The sequence below is a fragment of the Puntigrus tetrazona genome, chromosome 7 (genome assembly GCF_018831695.1).
Source record: "Puntigrus tetrazona isolate hp1 chromosome 7, ASM1883169v1, whole genome shotgun sequence".
Classification (NCBI taxonomy): Eukaryota; Metazoa; Chordata; class Actinopteri; order Cypriniformes; family Cyprinidae; genus Puntigrus; species Puntigrus tetrazona.
Window position 1 is genome coordinate 21,497,991 of NC_056705.1, and position 26,853 is coordinate 21,524,843.

At 39.3% G+C, this 26,853-nt stretch overlaps 1 protein-coding gene across 2 annotated transcripts; it reads right to left on the minus strand.

The window, feature by feature from the left end:
• Positions 1–934: 934 nt before the first annotated feature.
• nkd1 (NKD inhibitor of WNT signaling pathway 1) lies at positions 935–25,637 on the minus strand. Of its 2 annotated transcripts, none has more exons than XM_043245613.1 (10): positions 25,237–25,637; positions 25,091–25,123; positions 24,750–24,889; positions 10,520–10,577; positions 7,874–7,977; positions 7,198–7,293; positions 6,622–6,769; positions 5,417–5,498; positions 5,077–5,204; positions 935–4,380 (listed from the first exon to the last, which is right to left on the minus strand). In XM_043245613.1, the coding sequence occupies exons 1-10, from the start codon at positions 25,259–25,261 to the stop codon at positions 3,875–3,877; spliced, it is 1,320 nt and encodes a 439-aa protein (XP_043101548.1). In that variant the 5' UTR covers positions 25,262–25,637; the 3' UTR covers positions 935–3,874. The 2 variants fall into 2 exon arrangements, with proteins under 2 accessions (XP_043101548.1, XP_043101547.1); XM_043245612.1 differs by having other exon boundaries at positions 935–4,383; positions 25,237–25,636.
• Positions 25,638–26,853: the final 1,216 nt, after the last annotated feature.

A 26,853-nucleotide genomic window follows, 5' to 3' on the forward strand; every position in this document is an offset into this window, starting at 1 on the left:
GTCCCCACCAGCCTCACCACACAGATCCAGCACCCAATGGGATCACTGTGTCCCTTTTATACGCTTGTGAAAATATTTGTTTTAGATGAGGAGAAAAGTAGGTGCGTTCTAGGTCAAATGTTGCTAAATGGTCATGGGTTTGATTCCCAGGGAATATGCATACTTATTAAATAATTAGGTTGAACGCACCGTCACTTGTCTGTGGAGATAATATTGGGACATCAGCAAACTTGTTCTGTATAACATTCGCGCATAAAATAAAAGATTGCCAGTAGAGTACAGTAAATTGGCATGTTCCCATAGTGTTTTTCACTCACAGCTAATTTTATTTAGCTATCATAAATTAAATGGCATAATCTACCTCCTTAAGTCTGAGGTATTTGAAAGAAATACTTTTATCAAGCAAGGATGCGTTAAAATGATCAAACTTGTTAAAGCTGTTTTAAATGCTGCTTTTTTACATTGATGAAGAAATGTCTCTTTAGCAGCAAATCAGCATATTAATGATTTCAGAAAGATCATGTGACATCGAAGACTGGAGTAATGACTGACAAAAAATTTAGGTTTGCCATCAAATCATAAATTGCTGTTTGAAATACATTAAAATAGAAGTGTTACTTAAACTGTAATAATATTTTACAATAATGTCATTCTTGCTGGATTTTTTTTCCCAGAAACAAACAAATCTTCCCGACCCCGAACGGCAGTCTATATGGAGACTGAAATGTGTTAGTAGCCAGCTGTAACTTAAAACCTACAGGACTTCATACTTTCTTCGGCCATGTGTTAGACCGCAGCTGTGGGAAACATTTGAAGCAAGACATGCAAACAACATAGATTAACAGAGAACATGCAAAAGTACTCGTACTCACAAGCAGAAACAGATCTCCGCATGATGAGCGCACATGCATGCAAAGAAATCACAGCCACCCAGTCAGTAAGCAACAGTTCAGCTTTTAATGAAAGGTTTTCTCTTGGCACAGGTTTGCTATTAAATAAATAAAGCAATTATTTCCATCCATCTATATAAACTAAACCAAAAAAAAAAAATGCATGAAAAATTATTAGGAAAAGTCACAAATGATCTGGACTAGGGTTGGGGTGTGGCATGAAATGCTACCACATCGTGTTATTTATATACAAGCACCTCCATGAATCATTTGCTGTGAGCCTGAGTGTTGTCCTACACACTCGCTCAATCACGCTAAACAAAAGCACAATAGAAATCAAGAAATGTTGTAAGTACAAATGGCACTATACAAAACAGCCATTCATCCAGATAAATAGTGTCCGTCTAACGTACTCATGTCACCACAGTTCTCCGCTCGTGATGTATTTACAACCATCAGGCAAGTGAACCTATCGAATATCTAAACAATTTCGGTGAGATGATTCGTTAAAAGATAAAGAAGAACACTGTGGGACAGTAATGAAATAGCTGTTCATTCAGATGTTTTGCACATGAGGCAGGTTTAAATTTCTTATGATGCTATAGATTGTTTCTTTTGTTTTTTGTTTTAGCAGCAATACATGTTTACGAAAAAGCCAGAATCATTTAAAATGGCAACCCTTCAACAGCAAAACTAAGAAAAAGGTTCAATGTCGCTAACTTACTAGCTGTGAGGAGACCACCCTAAAGCCGCAGGTGGGTTTTCCAGAGTTTCTTACAGTGTGCCGCTCTCACATTTCCCCCATCCTCCTGAGCAGAACAGTCAGCTCCCATCTCACTCTCAACATAACATGATCTACTCAACTCATCACGGACAAAATTCTCAATTTTAACTGCTCTCCATATCGGGGCCCAAAATTGCAAGTACAAGTGCACATTTTTGTAGCTTTAAATACTTTTTTTCGGTGTATGAAATCATCAAAAAAGAGAGATAAGAATGATTATATCGCACAAAGGTGGAGTATTAAAACACCTGCTGCGAGCTTCAACGCACACCTGCTTTGCTGAGTTCGAACGAAGGCTGTTGTGTTTCATAATCTTCTTTAGTGCTGGTTTCAGACACACACGCACTCATTAACTCTCTGTCAGTGGGGTATTGGTGAGTTATGGGAGGACTGGAGACTTCTAGGCGGCAATACTGTCATCCTGCCCCTGAGGAATGAGGCAGCTGCCGTACACACTCACTCACTCCCTCTAGGTGACTTGGGATAAATCGAACCTAAAATAGATTCATAATATACTATTTAAACTGCTGCATGGGAACAGATGAACTCCTATTAAACCAGACTTGTTTTCTCACTACCTACCTCGCTTCTGCCAATACCGAGCTAAAGGCACTAACATACTGTCTAAAAGATCCTAATTCAGTCTGAGGACATATTCTTGGATTCTGAAAGAAATTAAAAACTCAAAATGGTGATTCTGTACCAAAACAAAACAAAAAAACTTCATTCCAGTGGTTCACAGCTCCCTTCAAAACCAATAACATTGTCTTGTCAAATCAATGACTTGAACGTGAAATGAACCTGAGAAATAAAAATACTATTTTTCCTTGGCAGCTCAGATTCTTTTCCTCTTTACAACTTGAATTGTCTTATGACTGAACTGATAAGAAGGAAAAAGTTGAAACCACAAGTAAACAAGCAAAAGATACAATAATCTCAGCTATAATATTGTGTCATACAATATAAACTATATTCCGATCATTTGATTAGACCCATTTTGACTTTCCATAAACCTGACAGGAATATGTTTTTCAAATAAATTACTTTTTTTTTTTTTTTTTTTTTGCAAGCTTCAAAACATTATTCTACAATCATCAGACGATTATTTTAAGATTTCATACTGTCCGATACACATAATTACACTATAAACTCTGAAGCCTAGTGGTCTTAGAATGCAATTAGCTTAAAGTTACAGGGACAGGAAAACACCAAAAACGAAACAAAAAACATATGAATAGAAATGTTTCGGTAATAAAGCTTACAATGGATTTGTAAATCCGATACATCTTGACATGACTGCAGATTGGTGGCATATTACAACAGACAGACAAATAAAAAATAAAATCTGAATAACAAATTATGTCAATAATACCGATAATCATAATAATACTAGAGGTAGCAGCTGATTATGATGCTCTGTTTTCTTCATGTAGATTGGTAGAGTGTAGTTCTCATACTGTCCTTCAACAAAGTCCTTTTTGACGGTTTGAGCGTCTTTACTGGCTCTTTTATGTACATGTGTCCTGTATTGCATTTTTAAAGGTGTCGATTCAGATCTGTTGTTTTGGAGAGAGAAGCTCTTCATAGATAAAGTGTCTCGAATGCAATGGCACAAGAAGTGCTTTTCAAGTGGTCTTCAGTGGAAAAAAAAAAAACAAAAAAGCATAAGTGTAAAAAAAGACACCTTAGGCACACATAGATGCGCAGTTTGTGCGCGCACACACAAAATGTAAGTTACAAAACCAAGGAATTGTATTCCTTCAAAAGTGGTTTGACAACTCAAGATTCTTCATTTAACAGGGCTGACCACCTTTTCAACCAAATAGACCTATCAGATTAGATTTAAGAAAGGGAGAGAAAGAAAACAAAGGTGGCAGACAGAGTGACAGAGGGGGAAAAAAAGGAGAGAAAAGGGAAAGATAGAGCCCTTACGTAGTAAGTAAACCTCTCCTGCTGCCAAAGACAGGACTGGATACATCAGCACACATTCAAACCGACCCACACAACCTCACACACACTTATATATATATATATATACAAATGCGTACACATTGTCTGCCACTTTGGCATGAACACGATGCTTTGTGTCTTTCTCAGCCTCAGTGTGGCCATGCAAGAATATTTAAGATCATTCAATTGTTAGGTTCCTTGTTGTTCTTCTTATTTAGATCCTTTATGTAGCCCATCTGTGTTTTACTCTTCAGGACTGATAAAAGTGATGGTAGTGATGATGATGTTCATGGTGATGATGATGCTCATGTCGCTGGACCACCTGAGCTAGTCCTCCTTCATATAGCACCAGACTGGGCAGATCCCTCACATGCTCTTTCTCCACGACTGGGCCGGACGTCACTGTTGGCCCAAGAGCTCGATAGTGCAGGCCATCTTTAGGCCTCTGCTTGTGTCGTCGGTACGGACCCGAGCTTTGGTGCGGAGGGGTCTGGTTGGAGGCCGCCGGGGGAGGGGGCACTCCTCTTCTTATCACCCGACCGGCAGAGGCCTGTGTGGGCGGCGTGCGGTGCGTTTTGGGGGAACGGAGTGCGTGTGTGTGCCGGGAGAGGATGGCAGGAGGATCTGTGGAGATGGTCTGTGAGCGCCGATGGTGAGCGGAGTATGCGTGGCCATTCTCGGGTTCCTGAGAACGTGAGCGGGTCTGATTGGATGAACGATTGGTATGGTTGGGTTTTGCTGGTTCTGTGGCAGGAACTGCTGGAGGAAGCAAAAAAATTATATTATTGGGTTGATATTATATTATTGTTTTTTTACTATATAAATGTGCTTTTACCAAAAACAATAACAAAAAAACATCTTTGGAACACAAAAAATTAAGATGTTTTTTATGAAATTTCTGAGCTTTCTGACACTCCATTGACTGCAACACAACTACCACAGTCAAGGCCCAGAAAGTTATATATATATAATATATAATTATCCATGTTACATCAATTGTTCAACCATAATTTTATGAAGCTACAGGAATGCCAAGAAAGCAAAAATAACAACTTCATCCAATAGTTTCTTCTCTTCCATGTCAGCACTAAATACTGATGTACAAAGTTTCACAGACAAGGCTAATACTAGAATCAACTCAAATAATAATTTACAAAACCTGCAAAATGTGTAAATATACTTTTATTTATTAACAATTCGTGTTTCTTCATAAAACATAAACCAATGTTAAAGACATATATGCAAAATTTACATTGATTAGTAAGTCCTGTCTTAGGAAAAAGTAAAACACTTCTGTTTAACAGACTATAAAGTATTGTTCACTGTTATTTGACAGTATATTAGCTATTACAACTACCGTAACGTCAATGAATAGAGCCTTGTACGTGACACATCAATGGTTTTGGGTGGATTGGTTGTAACTTGGTCACAAGGAATTGATTAATATAGTACCTGTTCCAAAACGGGATGTGTAGTTTTCGATGCCAGCCAGGTCAAGGTAATGGTTTCTTCTCTCCAAGTTCTCATCCACACAGTGCCGCTGGCAACCTTGCTGGTTGTGGTGATCAGCATGGTAACGCCTAATACAACAACATCATATTGTCATGACTGCAAGTACATTGCCCCGAGGATCTGTACACAAAATGGGCTTGGACCAATCATTGTCTGTTAAATGTTAATATGTTTTAAGATTCTGTGACACGTTCTTCCGAAGTTTATATATTGTAGTTTTATGTAACAATTACAGACACTAATGTGTGAAACTGCTTATGTTGCTTAAATTCATAAGTACCTAAGAAAGGCTCTTGACTTTTTCTCTGAAATCTTGGAGTCCTCAATGCACTTTTCTCCCTTATGCTTGGGATGGGGAGTGTCTGTTGGAGACAGAATGAGAGTGAGAGAGAGAAAGAGAGAGAGAGAGAGAGAGAGAGAGAGAAGAGGGGGTCTTTATCAAAGAGAGCGCCGTTGAGTTGCACAGCATCACACACGCGCACATATACTGAAGCAGCTTTAAAGACCAACCAAAATAAGAAAGAAACCTTTGTTCCCTGCTTTCTATTTACTTTGAAGGTTCATAAAAGAAGAAAAAACAACAATGCTTCATTTATTCTATTTTGAACCTCAGGCCTCATATAAATCTAAAAAACACACACTTGTGAATTTGCATGAAGACAGCTGCTGTTCAAAGGCTCTTCTCTTTCAAATACATGACGGGTATAAATAGCCCAAATGACAGCACTAAACAAACAGAAACACTTCTGTTTCTTCAGAGTACTTTCTGTTCTCCTTCACATTGTTTTTTTTTTTTTTTTTTTACCAAGTAACACAGTTAGAAAGTGGCTAAATGTGGATTTATTTATTTTTCAAACAGCAAAAGACTATCTGAGCAAAGAGGGATAAGATAGCACTTTCCAAAAGGAATCCAAAAGCTCGGAGCTGCAGAGGTTTGGGTTTTTTCTTTCTCTCGTCTTCTGCCTTTGTCTATGAACTCATCTTATAAGAGTTGCAATGACACAGAAGACAGGGAAAAGGAGGAGGGCAATAGTGTAGGAGACAGCATAACAAGAACTTAGAATTGTACTCCCAAAAATTCTGTCATCTTCTGCTTGCCTCATGTCCTTGTTTTTATGTTTTGTTCTTTTTTATAATGGGTATTTAACACAAAATTTGGTATTTAACAAAATGTCAAGAATGTACTTGTCTAATGAAATTAAGACTGTCAAGAAAAAAATATATATTGCACATGTAATCTATACGTTACAGTTTGAACAGCACACAAATCTCATGTTGTATTGACTGCTTTTTAATGTTTGATTGTTCCAGTTACCGTTCATAATAACTGTATAGAAAAGAGCAGCATCAACATTCACTCACTCTTGTATTCCATGGAAGAAACAAAGCCTGTGAGAAAATGATGACAACTGCATTTTTGAGTGAACTCTCCTTGACATCCCTCAACTAATTTTCACTTTTTCGAAGAAAATTGTCTCCATATACCTGCATTGGTCTGGGTGCAGTTCCTCCACCTCTGGCTGGAGTCCGGAGCAACAGAGAGCTTCACCCTGAGGGTCTTACTGCTGCTGGGGGAGTGATTCACTGACGCGTCCACCACCTCATATATGGTGTGCAGTAGACTGGTGATGTCCTAGACATAGGGAGACAGAGATTGAAAAATAACATGAAATTAAGACATCTTCACTGATACTGACACCACTACTTTAGTCTTTTATATGCTGTGCAAGCCTGTATGTGATATATGATAAGCTACATGCATTATTTATAATTCATACGCAGACATGTCCATAATAATGTGTTAATCAGAGCCTCCTTAGCCTCAGGGAGGGAAGACAGATGCACATAAACATGAAACATGCTGTACATCTCAGGCTATTTAGCATGTGGAAATTAAATGTTAATGCAGAGCAACTATGAAGCTGAGCAAAACCGGAACGGTGTGGTACGGCGGAAGAAAAAACACATAATGAGCAGCATCTACTTAGTATGTCCTGTTTGTGTTATCGCTGTTTCTGGGCTTTCCCGTGACAAAAGCTATCAGTCACCGCACAGACTTACCTCTCGTGTGACCTTGCCATTGTTATCGAAGTCGTAGAGGGTGAAAGTCCACTCCTGCCTGTTATCTTCTTCAACTGATACGGCACACTCCAACTCCTGATTAATAAACAACAATGGACAATCACTGTTTCAGTAACTCGCGTTTAAAAGACATACTTTTAAGAGGTCATACTTTTTGTTGTGTTTTTTTTTAAAAAGAAGTCTACAATGTTCACCAATGTTGCATTTATTTGATTGAGAGTACATTAAACAGTGAAATCTTACATTTACAATAACTGTTTTCTTTTTTTTTTTTTTTAACATGTTAAAATGCGATTGGTTCTTGTGATAGCAAAGCGGAAATTCCAGCAGCCATTGTGTCAAATGACAATTTAAATATTATTCTTATATGCTTATTTGGTGCTCATGTAACATTTCTGATCATTATCAATGTTGAAAATAGTTGTGCTGCATAATTCTTTTGGAAACTAAGATGCATATTTTTCAGAATTCTTTAAATGATCTCTACTGAGATTTCAGTAGAGTAAAACTATATAGTAACAGTATGTCTTTAGTTTGACTTTGTGTGTCAATTTATTCTAATGCTTTAATCCTAGCAGAATAAAAATGACATTTCTTTAAAAAAAAAAAAAAAAAAAAAAAAAGCCAACTAAATATTTTTGTGTTTTATACTGACCTCAAACTGTAATTGTTTGTGTGGACCAACAGTGGCAGAGCCTTCGGTGTCCTGCATTCTCTCCTCTGCGCTACAGCTGTTGGTCTTCTCAGGGGGAAGGGCCACTGCGGGGGGACACAAGATAACATAATGGTAAAGAAACCCTCAAAAGTTAAAAAAGAAAAATGTTCTTCTACACACTTTCTTTGAGTCATAGAGCGCAATGATGGACGTGACAAACACATAGCTCGTGTCCACATCTCAATTCAGGACCACTTTTTGTGCAGTGGCAGCGCTTTCACAATGGATTGTCAGAAAGCTGCTTTACGAAGAAGGGTGTCTTACATTCCCCACTAAGTGAGCCAAAGCCGACAGTGAGGCAAAACTCTCTAAGATGGTTAGGTAGGATGAGGAAGAAACCCAAGGAACCAAAACAGCAGATGAAAATATAAACAACGTGACAGTAATGATGTCAATATTGTTAAATTACATTAATCGTGCTATGCCGAGTTTAATACGACGCAAATGAGAGGGTTCTTCAGCTGAAGGCAAGATTTTCAGTCAATAACCACCTGAGAATTTTGGTCTCTTTTTCATACAAAACTATTCTCATACTTGGAGTTGTTATAATGCTGTTTCACCATTCGAGGCTTCACAGTGTGTGTACATTTCTTTTGTCATACAGGTTTATAACAACAAGACAACAGCATCTTCATTTTTGTGTGAACTGTCCCTTTAAGAGCAGACTATGGGAAATCAGCACTATGCCTCGCTAAAGCTGCAAGAATAAAAGCGTAAACAGGCCCAACTGCTGCCATCACATCCTAAGGCCAGGCTTCACAAACATTCTTGATATCCTATTTGTGTCTATGTCTGAAATCACAAGCAAATTTAAAGCGAGTCGCTGAGAAAGACGAAGTCTAACAGCGGCCCGTTCTGATGTAGAGAATGCCTGTCAGGATTAATCCTGAACTCAATACCCAAATTTCAGAGGCAGTTTGTCTCTTTGTGTATTGCGGGTAATAAGATGGAGATGTTTTAAACGAGAGCAGATCTAACGCAGCTCAGTGAGGACACGGCTCAGCACCAGGCTGGGTCCTGCAGGCTAAATCCTCCCCCCTGCCCCAAATCCCTGTGCTTTGAAGTTCCATTCTCAAACCTTTTGGCCCAGGATCAGTCCGTCTGTAAAACAGAATCTCTAATTAATTAAGCAAAGTCAAATCTGAAACAGTGTTTGTTGTACGAGCCAAAAGGATAGGCAGACACAACAGTATCTCTCTCTGTCTTCTCTCTCTCTCATTCACTTCTCCTCCGCTGATCCGCTCAGATCAAAGAGGACCTGTCTTGTCCCTCTGCAGCGAGAGGCAAGGGAGGATGAAAAAAGAAAAGAAAAGCACCAGAGGATGAGAGCAGTCGTCCCAGGGAGCTTTTACAGGTTTTTTGGAGGGAAACAGCGTCAGATCAGGGCTTTTGATCAGGGCCAGAAACTCAAAGGCAACGCTGAGCTCCAGGGCCAAAGCCTGCTTGCCAGCCAGCTCACAATATACAGGAGCTGTTTATCTAGAGGACTAACAAATGGTCACAAAGAAACTATACACACACACGCACACACCATACACACAAAGGAAGTGCTAACTCTCACAGCAATAGTCAAAGTCCTTCCCCACAGAGTGATGAGACAGCCAAACCCGCTACAGAGCTCCGGTGACGGAGCTTAAAAACCACGCTATACAACACAGAGGGCAGCTTGGCAGCATCCCAAAGGTGGCTTTGAATCTAAAGGTTCACCTGGAGTTCAGAGTAAACTGTGTGGTGACTGGTTAATAGCTAAAGCCTGGTGTGTTTCCTCACTGTAGATGCTTGGTACAGGATAAAGCGCAGTAAAACTGTTTTGATCTTGTCAAGCTCCTTGGTAAAACTTTACATTCTTGCCTTTAAAAGTATGTTTTTGCCTAAACAATCTTTTAACATGCTGCTATGGGCTTAATCAGAAAATTCAGACATCCTGAGGATGAATCCAGCAGGTTTTAAGGAAACTATGAAACTACATTTATCCCATTAAAATGAAAAAGCTGGCTAGACTCAATTGTTTTGCTATCAAGATATCCTTCTCGTCCACCAATTTAACAACACTACTATTTTGCCACTGTATTTGTACACATGTGATAGCAAAAATCTTTGTTTTATACTTTTACAGATCAGCTTAAAAAAGGGTGGCATATCAAATTCCAGAGGTACCAGACACGATACAGTTTAACTCCTGAGTATGAGGCAACAATAACTCCACAAACACCTAGCCAGTCACATCTCTCCATGACTGACTTTTAACCCAAACAGACCAAGCTTTCAAGCATCTATAAGTTATAAACCTACAGGAATCTGACTGAGGCTGTAGCCTCTTGACGATGACCTTTAATTCACAGTCAAATTATTAGATTTCCTTTTGCCTAACCCCTAGATAAGAATCTCGATCCCCAAGAACACCTTCTCATTACAAAAACAGGAGATAGAATATCAGCTCAAAAACCTGGATTTTTGAACATGCGTTTAACTGAACATGAGTTTTATAAACTAATTATGACCTTCAACTTACAGTCAAATGACTCAAAAATTATGCTATGCAAGAGAACATTAGTTGCTCAGGGGATATAGTGAGATTTAATTTACCTTCCAAACGATAATGTTCGTCACTGACACCTTCAGCATAACCTTCATCCAGTGGGTCCTGCAGAGACAGTGGAAAAGAGAGTTAGGCCTCTTTAAAAGAAAAAGACTGTAATACTGTGTTTGAGTTATTTGAGACAAAAAAAATGCTTTGTGCAATTTGTATTATAATGATAAAAGGGTGAATATGATGAGGATACAATGCCAACTTGAGCACCTCACAATATGTGCGAACATGTCCAAAGACTATATGATTGACATTTGAAAATCTTAAAGGACAACAAATAAAACTGATGTGATTCTGTCTACACATCTCATAACAAACAATAAAAGCAGGAGTGGATAGGATTCTGGAAGTGTCTCTTCTAAGATATTAAACCGTGCTACGCGGGCACAAGCAGCCGTCAACAACACTTCTGTCATGTTCCAAAACAACCATCAGTCTAGAAGAAGTCTATTGTCTCGACACACCTGCTACCTTTGTCTAATTTCAACACTCCAGCTGTCTGCATACTAACAATTCATTTCTCTGGCCCAAAGACTGACCATACAGCCTCCGCTGAAGCTCTGCAGCTGCGTGTGTGTACACGCTGCTTCTGCCAATGAGGAGCTGCTTTGTCTTCATCCACATTAGACAGCCGCACTAAATGTCTTGCTGTAGCGCCTCAAGCCATACACTGCCCGCTAGAGACACAAAGCCGCACACACAAACACACACGTTCACCATAATGCTCGAGAGGTTAGCCGACAGCATGTGAGGGGAACGCACTAATTATGCGTTGTCTGGATGATGGATGGGCTGCATTATAAATATGAGTTCTTCTCATTTGGTTGAAATGAGAATCGGTCAGCAGAAATTCTCAGTCTCTTATATATTTATTTTTTTGGTTCTCTCTCTATCATTCAAGGTCAAGTTTGGCTAAAGCACGACTTGGCCCTTTCAACTGAGTGTGCTGTGTTTGAGAGCGTGGATACGTGGCTATGAGCAGGACTTTGAGGGCTGTGAGAAATTCACTAATCCCTAAACTTTACCTCTAAGTGGCGTTTAGCACAATCACTGTGGCGTCTGTCCGCCCTTCTCAGTCACTGTTAAAAAGCTCTATAGAGGTCCCACCCACCCCCATATATTCAAGCCCCCTTTTTTGCTTCTTTGCTCCATCACAGCATAATATGTGTGAAAATGTCTCACGCAGCCCTTACAACAATAACAAACATTTTTAGTTAAATACTGCATCCCACAAACCCAAGAATGTCTCACAATGCATAAAAAAAAAAAAAAAAAAAAACACGTAACGAGCAAACAAATGAAAAGATTCGACCTGAGAGTCTAAGTACAATAACAATTATTAGAGTTTATAAATAATAATGACGTTATATAAATAATTCACGTTACATAAAATACATTACATAAATACATAACACATGGATAAACTGCATTGCGGTGACCTTGACCTCTGAGACTACTGTTCTTTTTTTAAATTGCATGTTTTTGTACACTTTCCAGATAACATCAGAGGCTAATTGGCTGTAGAGAGTGTAATCAATAGAGGCTGATCTCTCTTCAGCGATGTAATGAGAGGCTGAAGAGGGATCTGTACACACTCAGCGTGTGTGAGGGTGACCATGTGCTTCAGGTCACTCGCTAATGTATGGAGACTAAGTGCCATTTATAGCGCTAAGAAAAAAAAAAGGGACAGAGTCTGCATGCAGAGAGTGAGAGAGAAGGATAGGGACTTTGATTAAAAGCAATATCTTGTCACAGTTTCACAGTCTTGTGAGCAACATTGCAAACAAAGAATAAAAAAACATCTGACAGAACTTGCGTCCTGTGACTAACATGTTCATGCCCATATTTGTTACTGACTAGTGTTTATAAATGTTTATAACAAATGGAACAATGACATTTCTGCTGTGGGTCTTTTGCCTCAGCAGCATCATGAAAAGGCCTATGAAACATAAACAAGGGCTTCACTCAATCTGTGCCAGCAACCAGAAACTCTTTCCCAGACACCATGTTTCACACTCTGCGGAAAACCAACCAGATCTTTTTGTTTTAACGCAAGCCAAAACAGGAAAGAAGAGAAGTTGGAGTACTTTACTACAAATGGATGCCCACAGAACCCAGTGCAACACGACCGATTTGCCAAAACACATAAACACGTACATCAAGCACTCCAGTGCTATGTTTTCGTTGGCCCTGTGATCAGTGGAAGTAGCCTAAATGAATCTTTCAATATGAAAGGACAAATACAAGAGTGAATTAAAAGCAAACTAAGAGCAAGAGAGAGACAGAGTAAGGACTGTTTACAAAGGAACGCTCTTTTTGTTTGTCGACCGGCTTCCCCATTGTAATGAAAATACTTTGAAAAACATTTAAAAACAAAGGACTAATCTGATTTATTTACAAGCCAGATCATTATCTTGGACGTACTGAGTATGAATATGCCTAATGATATAGAGTTAAAGCTTTTCTAAACAACTCCTTTCATTATAAAGCTTACTTTAAAGATCCTTTTGTCTAAGTCTGTGGTGCCCATCTAGATTAGGGGTCTCCAACAACGGTAACTTCTCAAATGTTAACAGTTTTTTTCTTAAACCCTGCCTGTAAATCAATTTTCACTTTGGCTTGGCCTGTAAGGTTATACCATATAGTCTAATATAAGCTACATGCTTTTCCAAAAGGCTTATTATAGGACTAAAACATTAGAACTTTTCTGATAGGACTATCACCTCCCATTGATGTAAATGTGTAAATAAATACCAGTTCTGGATCAATTATTGCTCATTAAATAAAGAAATGAAGAAGCAGCAGTTCTAGAGGAAATATAACTAAATAAATGCAGAACTGAACTGTGTTCTATTTAAACTCTTTAGCTACTCTGAAACACCACCTGGCTTTAGTATAGTGCCCACCAGGAGTTGGAGACGCTTAGTCTAGCTGTTTTTAACGAATAACCACGTCTTGAAGATAATGATTTGTGTGCAGAATGCAGGAACACAGATTAGATGTTGGTTCCTGCCAGTTTAAACCTGGAAACCCATTCAAACGCATTGCCAAGTGTCTGTAAGTGTGTATAAGGGTCAACCCAAAGTGTCTGGCACATTAATATGTAAGCACTGTGAAAAAAAAAAAGCACGGCAAAAAATGTTAAGGGAAAGCCAGGGGGATTTCTCAACCAGGTTATGTATGAGGATGTGTGTCTAAATTAAATTACACATATGAATGTGGCCTTGTTCATTTTGTCATTAGGGTACGTGCGTGTCTGTATCTGTACGTTTGAACGTATGTGGGTGAGGCAGCGTGTTGTGTGTGTTGTGGAAAGTCCCACACAACTCTGTGTCTGTATTTTCTGTCTGCTCGCCACACCACAAGGCCTGATGGACAATTTACGCAGCTGATGACAGTTCTGCATGATCACGGGCCAGACACACACACACACACACACACACACACGCATGCATAAAACACACAGACACGATCAGTCGCCAAGCTTTCACTAGGCCACAGCCTTGGAACGTCATCAAACCCAGCAAAACCTAATTAAGACTGTCGTCTCTCTCTGTCGCCTTTTAACTCCTTCTCTGTCACCTTCGGTTTTCACACTCGCAGACCACAATCCTAATCATATTAAAACAAGGAATGAAAAACGGAGGGTTTCAGCGCTGTGAACTGCAGCCAACCAGAACCACTCCATTTTTAAGACAATTTAAGCCTTCACAAAGACACATACACCTACAGGTGCCATATTTCACCAGCGAGACAATCAACTATGAACATATAGTCACGAGCGTAGACAGAAAAAGACTCGCAACTGAATTCCTGGTTAATCTTGCGTGTCTGTTATCTTGCTTAAGCGTATACGGTTACATGCGCGGGATCTCAGGAGAGGGGATGTATATGCTAGCGCGTCAAAACCGGTCCTCGCTAGCTACAGGGCCAATCCAAAAATGACTTCCTACACTCCCCCCAGTACCCTACATACTTTCCTACATGTGAGGATGAAAGAGTCCGGAGTGCAGTGACCTACATAAGCACCTCATACTTAATGAGCAAACCAGGCAACCTGAACTGAAGTGTCTGTATTTCACTTTAAAAGGGACAAGTCATCCAAAATTCTGTCATTATTTACTCATCTTCATGTCTTTCTACACCGTTCACTTTCTTATGCCTTTTGAAAATGTGTTTTCTTTGGCAGCGTCCCTGCAAGGAAAATATGTTATTTTAGACCCCACTGATTTTTATCGTATGGACAAAACCACTTTTCCTTCCACAAAAGAAAATGTCACAAGAAATAAACAAATAAAACAGTGTCTCAACTGCTGATACTGAAATTGTGTGGTTCTGTAACACTCACCTAAAAAGGCAAGAAGAGAGGTAACAAATTAAACAACTCTCTCTGAGATACCTCTCGCATTCCCTGTCATGTATTGCAACATCCCATTTTGGCAGCTTAGCAATGTGAAGAAAGTAGCAGCGTGCAAATGAAGACAATTGTATTAGGATGCAATTCATGAAGCGACTTCACCCTGTGAATGTGTGTGATGTGTATTTGTCCCTTCGGGGCTTGCCGTAGAAAGTATATGCTCATGTGCGCCGGGAGCGCTTGTCAGCTTCACAGAGGAAAAAGATTTACATTCTTCTTTCTTATTTTATTATTCATTCAAGTTTAAGCGAATGCCAGGAAAGTGCTCACTGACACAATGTTTGTGATGGATTTGAGCATGTTAGGCAGTAGCTCATCTGTTCTTCAGCACGGTCTGGAGGTGAGAATAAGCTCAGTGGTCAATGCCAAAGCCATGAGATCCCACTGAACCCCTACGAGCATCAGCTGGTCCATTAACTCAGCAGGAAGTTGAGTCGGAGGGTCTGTAAATGCTCACCTGCTGACAGACACGGTCATGCACATCAACTTCGATTTCCTTTGAACGATTAGGTATATGATGCCGCTTATGGCTGAAAGTCGGCGGAACAATCAGTTAAGTGAGTCAAACTGTAAGAATCTAAAGAAAAAAAACCTGAACACAGATGAACCGGTGTAGAAAACAGCGGAGAAATTGTCAGAATCTGGACTCTTTGTGATTGTGTGTAAAATAGCCCTTGATTCAATGTTTCAAGCGTTTTAAAGTTACGAGTTCTGATAATCGTATACCCGCCCTGGCACAGAAAGCTCATTCCATGCATCCAGAATCCAAACACATGCTGCTAATTTACTGAATCACAGGTTTCTAAATCAAGTCAAGCTGAGCAGCAGAAAGGCAGTGAATGAGCTTGTGTATCTGTTCAGACGGTTAGTTTGCCTGAAGGCATAGATAATAGAAGAATTAGAGCATTATTAGACGTTTAGCATTTTATGTATCACTGATGTCTTTATCTAGGACGGAAAACATCCCTTTAGTCTCAATATACTCCTCTCATCACAATAGCCACAACAGAAAACAGGACCAGACTAGAGAAAGAGAGAGAAGGGCTATTTACACCAAAAAAGTGCTGGTTATTGGAGAAGCAAAAACAGTAGATGCATTGATGAGCATTTGTGTGAGATGGTTAAAGGGTTACTCCAGCACAAAATGAAAATTTTGTCATTAATCACTTAACCTCATGTCCTTCCAAACCCGTAAAAGCTTTGTTTGTCTTGAGAAGTCACATTTTAAGATATTTTATAACTGGAAGGCTTGACTGCCTAGTAAATTACACTGTCTAAATTCAGAAAAGTATGAAAGACATGGTCACTCCATGTGCCATCAGTGGTTCAACCATAATATTATAAAGTGTCAAGAATACTTTTTGCACGGAAAATATATAAATAACACGTTTAAGCATACATACGTGAAATCAGTCACACTTAATACAACATATCTTTAATTGTGTTAATTGTGAAGCTTTTACAGGTTTGGAATGACAAACGAAAGCTTTTTTTGACCTTGCATGCATGTAAACCTATTGTAGGAGACTCTCAAAACAACATTAGAAACCTTATATATAGCATAATAGGGGAACTTAGAGATACTCAAAATTCTAGTAAATATATATTTGTCACCTATAAAGTCTGAACAAAAAATAGCACACACTGGTCATGCATAAAACTTGCGTGCATAAAACTCCAGCATGCATACGCAATAAACACCTGTGTTTCTGTAAGCTGTTAAAATGGAGTACACTTTGCAATGTGTCGACCATACACATGCTAAGTGTTCACATTTAAACCGAAGTTTACTTTTAACTCAACTAAAATCAACTGTAAACGACAAATCATAGACAACAATTTATTAAGTACATACGTGTATGCACATATACACGTAACTGTGTGAAGTATGTGTGTGTGGGTATTATAGTGCGCCCATGTGAACAGTTCACTTGTGTGGGGTTTATAGATGTTGAGTATGGCCAAGCAGTCATGCGATTAGCAAAATACATCTTAACATCAGCTCCATTTTGGCAGTGGCAGTGTTTGGAGAAGGTGTTGTGTCTGGTATCCTCGATACTGGTGATTAGATCGTAATCTTAAACATGCGTCTGTATGGTTTGTGCTGATTTTTTTTTTTAAGGTGGACATAAAGAAATCATTGAAGAGTGTGTGGGCAGCTGCTTGTGTCAGTGTCTGTAGAGGCTCCTAGTAATTTCTCAGATGAGATTAACATTGCAAACATTTCCTCACACATTACCTCATCCACATCAAAGCGCTCTATGCTGATGTCACCGCACACTTACTGTCCATAGAAAACACACACACATGCACTTTGGTCTCTCATGCACTCACATACACACTCTCTGTCTCTATAAAGACGCAGATATCAAAACCACTAATGTAAATCCAAAAAGCTTAACAAAATGCAGATTAATGAAAGTGGGGATGTGTTTATCAAGTCTGTTTGATCCTGTTTTTTTGTACATCAAAAACCGTGAAAGGGCTTTACATTATTTCCTAATGAAACAGGAAGTTGGGGTAGGACAAGAGCCTTTACATCCAAACACAGTGCATTGATTCTCACAACTAGTCTAAGACAATATCCTGTATCAGTATCACTGACACATTCAACTGAAAGAGGCTGTTTGCAGAATAGTTAGTGAGAGATAAAAGCATCAATCTTATCACTTTGCTGACAACAACAGGACACTTATTGAGATAAAATGAAGCAAACATACAGTACTGGTGAGGCTACGCTCTCATTTACTAGAGACACCTTTAAAGCATGAAAGCTGCAGAGTGAGAGAGCGCTTTGAAGCCTTGAAAATGAAGCAGAGCTCCCCGTTTGTTCTACTCTCTCTTCCCCTTAGGTGATCCCTCCTTTACCCTCTCCCTATTTCCCCTCTTCCTTTTCTCTTTAAAAGGCAGAGAAAAGGAATAACTAAACTGCCCCAAAAATACAGAGAAAAGATTTTCAAACATTGTTTGAAACTCCAGCCTGTTTCTCTCTGAAGGACTTTAAAGACCAGAGTAACAGAGAGCTGGAGATTTGTGGAAACATCAAGTAAGAGATTTAGTGAATCCTTCAATATTACTATTTAATAAGTACTCAAAACACAGATAGAAAGTGATAAAAACATGAATTAAACATGGTGACAAAAAATGAGATTTAATGATTTTTCTGATTATTGTCTCTTAATGTGAAGATCATAAAAACTCAATATAAAAAATCAAAGAAATATGGGATCTGTAAGATTGAGTGTTTCTTTTTTACTTCTTGAGTAATAAATTCAGTAATATTATGAAATGTTAATAAAACATTCTATTTTAAAGTTTAAAATGTAGTTTAGTTTATTCGTGTGAAGGCTAAGCGGAATTTTCAGAAGCTATTACTCCAGCCTTCAGTGTCACAAGATCCTAACATTTATGTATATGTATATGTGTATATATATATATATATATATATATATATATATATATATATATATATATATATATATATATATATGTATGTATATATATATGTATGTATGTATGTATGTACATGTATATATGTGTATATATATATGTAGGTGTATATGTGTGTGTGTGTGTGTGTGTGTATATATATATATATATATATATATATATATATATATATATATATACACACACACACACACACACACAAATGTTTATTTACATATTACAAAACAAGAATCTTAATTATACCTTTTGAAGTACAGGGGAAACATAAATGTGTCAGAGCAGCTGAATAAATAATGGTTTTTAGGAGGTTGGAACAACACTGTCCTGAGCTCTGCTTCTTGTGGAGTGTGTGTGTGTGTGTTTAAGGAAATTTAGAAAACACAGCCCAATTCTCAGCTGTTAATCCTGGCAACTCAGTCCACACATTCCCACCATGCACTTTGATCTCAAGAGCACATCCGGACAGACGTGCTTTAATGCACAACACACACACACACACACACACACACACACACACACACACACACACTTTCTCTCTCTGATGCACCTAGCCAGGCGCCATCCTTGCCCCCAGCACACCCCCATGCCACACATACCTAAGCACTATTTTTACACACATACTTACACACTTGCATTACACATAGTTAAATGGAAAAACACATAAAAACACGGGCAAACCATTTAAATCACCTACAACTGACATGACTGCTGTGCTTTCTGTTTGTACTACAAACAGCGTTGCATGCGTAATAACCAAGAGGAACTTGAGAGGAAGGTCCAGTTACCTCAGACCTGCCTTTCAAGTTTCCCATCTTATTACAGTTTATCTCAACTTTGATTTGGTTCATTTGCTGCTATTCCTGGATACAGCCTCATTCATAAACCTCAATGGATGACTGAGTAAATGACAGTCAGTGTATTTACATAAAGTATTTATAAAATGTAATCTAAAGGCTTTAGTCCAAATGAAACCTTGTGAGCCCATTTTTTTTGTAAAGTCAGACTAACAGGATACATATAATCAGACTACAGTTGGCCGTGATATTTTTTAAAGGTACACACACGTATATACTGTAGTTGACATTTGAAGTGGATCACCATAAGTTAATTAAGACAGGAATGGGTATTGTTTTGGCTTTAGGACAACTTTGATGAAAGGTTTTGATCCACTATATATGTGTGTTTTTACTCAGGCCTACTTATTTAAATGAGTTTTAAAAATGTGTTCATTCAGTGCTTGATATAGGAGGTGACAGAGCAGCCACCTTCAGGTCCCTTCACTCTTCCTGTCCTGGAAGAACAATCTACTTCTGCTCTGCTCCCCTCCTCCCTTCTCGCCTCTTATCCTCTTTTCCTTTCTCATAGAAGCCCCTCAACAGCCCTACACTGGAGCCAGGTGCTGTCCCAATCCCCAGAGGCACCCTCTTCCCTTTTCTTTCTCTTTTATAGAGAAACATAGCCTTTCCCTTCCGCCCCCACCCTTGTCTTTCAATCTCTTTCTGTCATCCTTTCTCAACCAGCCCTGGAGAGACATGGTAAACCTGACGTCTAGAACAGAAAGAGAAAGAAGTCTGAGGGTAAGTGCGTGACAACCACACTTGAAGCTTAAAGTGAAAGAAATACTTTGGATATTGGGAAGGGAATAAAAGAGACAAAGGATATAGTGCATATACTGTCACTCTTTGTGCTACAATAAAGAACATTCTGTAGTAAAGACAGCAAGAGAGAGAAAAAAGTGTGTTGGTTGTCAGGAAAGGTTTAAATAGCAAGCCTCGGTATCTAAAAAATTCCCTCCAAAAAGTTCTGAAATTCCAAAAGAAATTATTTTTAGAATTACAGCTCTCTATTTGATCTGGGCTTCAAAGTGTTTGGTCTCCGAGTGATACAACACACAGAGTGATGCAGAATGCGTTCAAAGTCATGATCAAGCCTGTATTATAGTTGACCTATTGGCCGCTTTTGACTGTGCCGGAGATTGTGTTTAAAGCTGTGATGTTGCCTGGTTTGCCCTAGTTTAGAACTGTTGTGCCAACTGGTTTCAGAGTGGATTTCAAAAGCCACATTTCAAAGCAGTAACATCTTCTGGTCTTGGCACTTTGATTCTGACTGATTTTAGCGCTATGATGTTGGGTTTCTTCTTTGATAGTGTAATTCGGACTGGTTTTAGCACTGAAATGCTAACTATCTGAAAGCTGCGATGCAGTGTAAAAGCAATGTGGACATTGATTAAGAAGGTCCGATCTCAGTTTCACAGATGATAGATGGTTCAAAACAGCTAGGTAATGGGACCAACACACAGACATACCAGTAGCCTAAATGAACTGCAAAAATGACAGCAATTTGAACAGAAAAGGACTGTAAAAATGCTACAGTAAAAACCTACTGATTGGTTAACCGTAAGTCCCCCTACTATAAATGGTGAATAACTGTATTGGACATGAAATTTACAGCAGTATACAGGATTGTTTTGGGAGTGAAAAAGAATGTAGAATTTACAGTAACTAACCTTAAATTGACATTCCCAAAATTCTGTGTTACATTTCACATTTGATGTTTTTTCACTAAAATAACTTTCTTAGTTTTCTTATATCAGTTGCACACATTAGGGTTGTATGTTTCATATAATGTTATGAAATTAATGTTTACTGCTTATTTCAGTTTCATGTACGTTACCATAATGGCATCTAGTGTGTGAATTATACCGTGCGCCTTCTACATATGACAGTATTTAAAACTGCCTAGTGATGAGCTTGGGTTCATCATGTGATTTTCTCACTGACTTCTTTTGGTGGTTATCAGTGTATTACGAAGGTACAAAACAGATTTCATTACTTCCATAAGTTGGTGTATTAAATTGTTTTACATGATGTTTTTTAATTGTCCATTTAATTTAAATTCATACGCATAAAATGTTGCTACCGTAATTTTTACAGCAAAATGGCAGCAACCGTACATTTTACAGATTTTCTTTTACAGTGTGCAGTTGTACGCTCACCAATAGCAAACCTGCACGATGTAAAACATCACCAATCAATCACCATTAATGAAATAAGCGAATGACTGCACTGGCTTCAGACTAGAATGCAAAAAGGGAAACAGTAGGCTTCATTTATAGGACAGGTAACGAAGGAGCTAGACTTAAATTTACACTGCCAGCATGAGAGTCACAGTGCAGCATGCTAACAGCAAGACCACAAATCTGACCCCCACCTCTTTTTGAACAAGAACTTATAGTGTAATTTACTAATAGCACAAGACCTATGCAAACCAGACTGGAAAATGTAATAGGCAGTGCTACATAAAGTCTTGTGTGTGAAGGCCAGTTAACACGGCACAACACAAACACACTCATCAAACAGATTCCTGAGTCAGACTCCCCACCGTCCATACCATCTGAACCACATTTACAACACAGACACACACAACTGTCCGAACTTAAGCACAGCTGTTATAAATAACTAACTCTCCAGGTAGCCTCTATTAGTCCCAGTATTATCAGCCTGCATTTATGAGTGAAGTTTATGCTTTCTTCATGCCCAGGGAGTGAGGTAATCCATTGCATTTCACTCAGTGGCATTTCTTAATAAGAAAATCAAAAATAAAAAGGAAGAAAAGTGGATTGTTTAATTTTACTTGTGACGAGCTGGTTTTAAACAATGTTTATTACATAGCATTAAGATTATTATAAAGCACCTCTAAAGACCAGGAAAAAAGTGGTAACTACATTAAAACTCCAGAAACAAACAGGTTCAAATAAAGACTCCACAGACTGATCCAATCAATATCTCTCAAACGAATCATAAAAAAAGAACATCTTCGACTAGTTCACTTTCAATCAAATCAAAAGGGCAGAACAAACAAAGGGATGCAAATGCACTTTCCTGCTAAACCAGTCTAAAATTTCATCACTACATAAAATATTAAATTGTCCCAGAGATGCTTTATGTCAAAACAAAATGAGTATTTCCAAATAAATATTCTCGTTCTTTCATTCTCACAACACTCCATTAAGCACACACTATTCATTTATTTAAAATTGTTCAAATGTTTGAATTTGTTCAGCAGGGATCCTTTCCCAGCCTGGCCAAATCACTTCACACCAACTGGAAAAACACACACACACACACACACACACACACACTCCTCAGTACTGCTATTGTTTCTTAAACTCCTCATTAGTACATCAGAGGGAAAACAATCAGGATGTGTTACAACAAACCCTGCTTCAAATGATCATATTTAAGTAATGAAGGCAACATTAAAAGAGAAAAGTGAAAACTTTATGACTTTATAATGTTGAATAAATATAAAACAGGTAACTTAGTGAAGTCATTTCAGACTTTGTAACTGTTGTTCAGTGCATTATGATCTCTCCAGCTACAATAAAACCTCCCTCTCACAGCAGAGAGTGAAAAAAGTAATAAACTTCAAACTGTGTGAACTTTGAACCAGGCAAGAACTATGTGTTCCACGCTCCTTAAACTTATTTTCTCCCCTTCACGCCACAGGATCTAAAATACACACCAATGTGGTTACAATTTCTTTGCTTGCAGTGCAGCACTATGCATCTTACATGCTAAATAAATGTTTATGGCAACTATTTTCTTAGAGAGTTTTAAAAGAAGTGCAGCGTTTCTCCAGCAACGCTCTGGACTCCGAAGGTTTAAGAGCTTCAGGTCTGTGTTTGAATGTCCACATATGAGGATTGGGTTTAAGAAGTTCCGACTGTGTTTTCCTGCTGGTTGAAACGGCTCTTTAATAGCAGCCTTCTGGATTTCCTTTCGCTTTTCTGTCACTCTCAGCATCTCTCGCTATCTCTCCAACCCTCAAAAAAGTCTTTTGAGACTCTGCAACAGCCCTTGACCAAAAGAGGCTTACTCTGAGGTATTTCCAGAGGATTTCTCCTCTCCTAAATGACAGTGCTCTTATGTGTTTACTAGGATGCCAAATCTGAGACAGACTGGCCCTCCCTCCACCCCTCTCTCGACTTCACAATACAGCGCTGTCACCAGCCTGTCAGCCTGCAATGCTTTCAACCCGCCGTGATCTATTACCTACAGAGAGAACTTGCATCTGTTCCTAGCCCTCACACAGTTCTTCCCACCACGTTCAAATAAACCATTTGCCCATGTGAGCCGCCAGTGAAAAAGTTGACGTGCCTTTTGTCTAAACATGACTGCTAAAACATTTTCCTTGTTGGGCAAATTCAAGATAGAAACGCATAACTTTTTGCACGCAAGAAGAAAGGCGATAAAAAAAAACAAAAAACATCCAAATATATGCTCTCCAATACATATGCTGCCTTTGAGATACCAAACCTACTTATTTATTTGCCCATTGATATTTGCTCTCAAAATAATGTGCCTGTCAGAAGTAAACAGTCTGCATCTGTCTGAAAACCTGACTTTTCCTCTTCCTATCATTCAAAGGAATAACAACGCGAAATCTCCTCCTCTGGCTTCAAAGGCAGCAGCTGAAACCGTGGAGAGCGTTTTAACAGACATCATTAAAGGGAAACGTGTATTCAGAGAGTGTTTCTCCTTTAATCACTTCTGGTAATAACGCCTTTGGCTTTTATAGTTGGGCTCAAACTACAGAGCGTTTCCAGAGAGTAAACTATTGTTCTTGGTGACGTCACAAAACAACGGCACGATCGTTTTCAAAGCGCGTGCGTTGGGTGGTCCAGAAGCGCGTGTGGCCTCTAGAAGCGGGCAGCGATCATTACGCAACGAACACCGCTTATACGCGCTTTTCCCATCTATAGCCCGCTTGTAATGTACATTAACCTTTTTTAATTCAACGTGGATTTTATAATGTACACATACATGTGTTTTCCAAGGCGCAAACGAGTTTATCGCTAACCACGTTTTTTTTTTTTTTTTACTTCACTAAAAAAGTTCTGTGATGCAACAACTGGATTCTTAAATGTACATATATTCCATTTATTCTCTGAGTTGATACGAGGTCATGAAATATCACGTATATCATTACGGGATAATTGGAATTCTTTGTTTAAAATAGTTTTAGATCGCTTACAGCGAGTCACGCCGCTGACACCTCTTGATATTTCGTGTCAACTACCCGTGAGCTGATTCACGCAGAACAACGGGAAGAAAGCAGTTGCATTGAAGTCCGCGAACGACGCGTTTATCACACACCGTTTTATCAGTGCACGCATGCATGCCTTACTTCAAAGTGCGCAACATTTCACCACTCAATAACTAAACACTCGAACGGGTGATAGTCTTGGAATGAAACGAAGGCGAAGCGCAGACAAGTTCACTTTCTCAAAGTCCAAAATCACACATTTAACATGCGCATGTGATAAAAAAAAGAGGTCATTAAACCCGTTCACGTACCCTTGGAGACAGTCCGCAGGTATTTTTCTGCTGGCAGTCCTGCTGGTCTACACGAGAGCTCGAGCAGTAATACTTCTGCTTAACCATCCAGTCATCCAGTCCTTTCCTCGCCAAACACGCGTTAACTACAAAACTATCGCCTAAAAGAGCAAGAAAATACAATGTATACAAAATACCGTTGTGCGTTCATCAGTTAAACAGCTTTCGAGTTTGTTTCTAACGCTTTCTTTTTTGTTAACGCCAAATGTTAAAAGATGCAGCTTTGTTTTATTAGTCATTTGGCCAGTTCACCCGTTTCAAACGAAAGCGTTATTATTCGTATAACAAATAAAGCTACTCACCTTCAGGACTCTCCCTCGCTTTACAAATAGCAGCTTTAAAAAGGAAAAAAAAAATACGTCGTGTAAATGGGGTTACTCGAAAGAACTATAACACAAGCGCTTTAAAATCAAAGAATCGCTCTACAGCAGAAGAGATGCCGACTTACCATGCTTGGAATGAAGTTTACCCATTTCTCTGCATCGGAGAGCAAGTGAGAAACATCAGAAATGAAAAACAATCCAGAAAGGGTGCGATATTTGCGAGCGTCCGTGGAGAACAGCGCGCGGGCTCCGTACACATCCAGCGGCGGCGGAGGATCGAGCGATCTGCGGCTCCAGCGGACCAGACGCGAGGCGCTGCAGCCACTCAGCGAGCGTGATTGACGCCTCGCGCAGGCCGCCTCTCCTTCTGTCTGATTGGACCGAGGCGGCACATGAAAGGGAAGCGGGATTCTTTTGGAGTCTCCAAATATAAAAAGAGCAGCGCAAAGCCCCCCGTGGGCGCCATGAGCAGGACGTCAGCTAAACACGTCCAGCCGAGCGGACACCAATCGCTGCTTTGGACAAGAGCTGAATAACATTAAAGTGTGAAAAACGATTGTCTGGATAAACTGTAAACTCCACTCTGGTAACAAATTAGCTCGGGACCTTGTTTTTTCTTGAAAAACACTTTTTTACTAGCTATGTAATGTAGCTTATGTATACTATGCATGTACACCAGTAATGGTCTAGGCTAGATGTGAACAAACGTCAGATAGATTTTACCTAAAAGCATATCTATCTATCCATCTGTCTGTCTATCTATCTAATTCTATCTGTCTGTCTGTCTGTCTGTCTGTCTGTTTGTCTGAATACTGCCAAAAAAGGTACTTACAGCAACAAAATTCTAAACACCAAAGAAGTAGGTGATATATGGCTTTCAAAGAACATAAACAACTTTGACTCCTCCCCTGATCATTTCTTTCCATACAACGCATTAAGAAGCCGCAACATGACACAAGAACATGCAGGTTACACCAGTCACTCCAACAGAGGGAAGAACAGAAAAGAAGTCATCTCTCATACAAATCAGAAGCATAAGGTTCTTCTTTCTTTGTGCACAGTGCTCTACAGATGACAAAAGCACAGTCTGTATTTGTGGTGCAACTCAGGATGCATGATGGGGAAACCCATCAACTTGTCAGCTGGCATAATTTAAAAAGATGCATTCATGAAAAAAAAAACATATCCCACAATTCGACAATTCACTTCACAGCCAGCGAGGGTGAAGACAACTGGCCATAAGCAAGTGTGATGTAAATAAAGCACTGATATTAGGTGCCAAACATAAACAAACCAATCAACTGAACTCCTTAAACTCTTCCTAATGAGAGCTGAATGAGGTCTGAGAGAGTTCTGAAGAAAGGCATTCCAGAGCATTGCGCTCTACAAGAAGAACCTTCTCCAAGACAAGTTGTGCGTGTCCGCAGTCTTGGAAAAACTCATGCGCACACAAACAAACATGTGCATATGCCAGAGTGGGGCATCAATGCCACAGCAGATTTCACATCCTGCCTCTCAAAGCAGAGGATTCTGGCTGGCTTTGAACCTCCCAGACACACACGCATATATACACGCACAGAGATGAGCATGTTATTATACCCTGCATACACATATTTTTTCTCTCTCTCTCTCTCTCTTGCTCACACACCAACACACACGCAAGGGCTGGGAACCAGCCGGCTAGTCGCTTTGACACACTTCCTGTGCTTTGAAGCGGCCAGTGGAGAGATGGCTTTTCCCAT

Coding starts and splice junctions, on each gene's coding strand:
- nkd1 (XM_043245612.1), bottom strand. CDS start 25,261: ATGGGTAAACTTCATTCCAAGCATG. Junction 7,294..7,873: donor ACAAACAATTACAGTTTGAG/GTCAGTATAAAA, acceptor TTTATTAATCAG/GAGTTGGAGTGTGCCGTATC. Junction 5,499..6,621: donor CTGCACCCAGACCAATGCAG/GTATATGGAGAC, acceptor TGTCTCCAACAG/ACACTCCCCATCCCAAGCAT.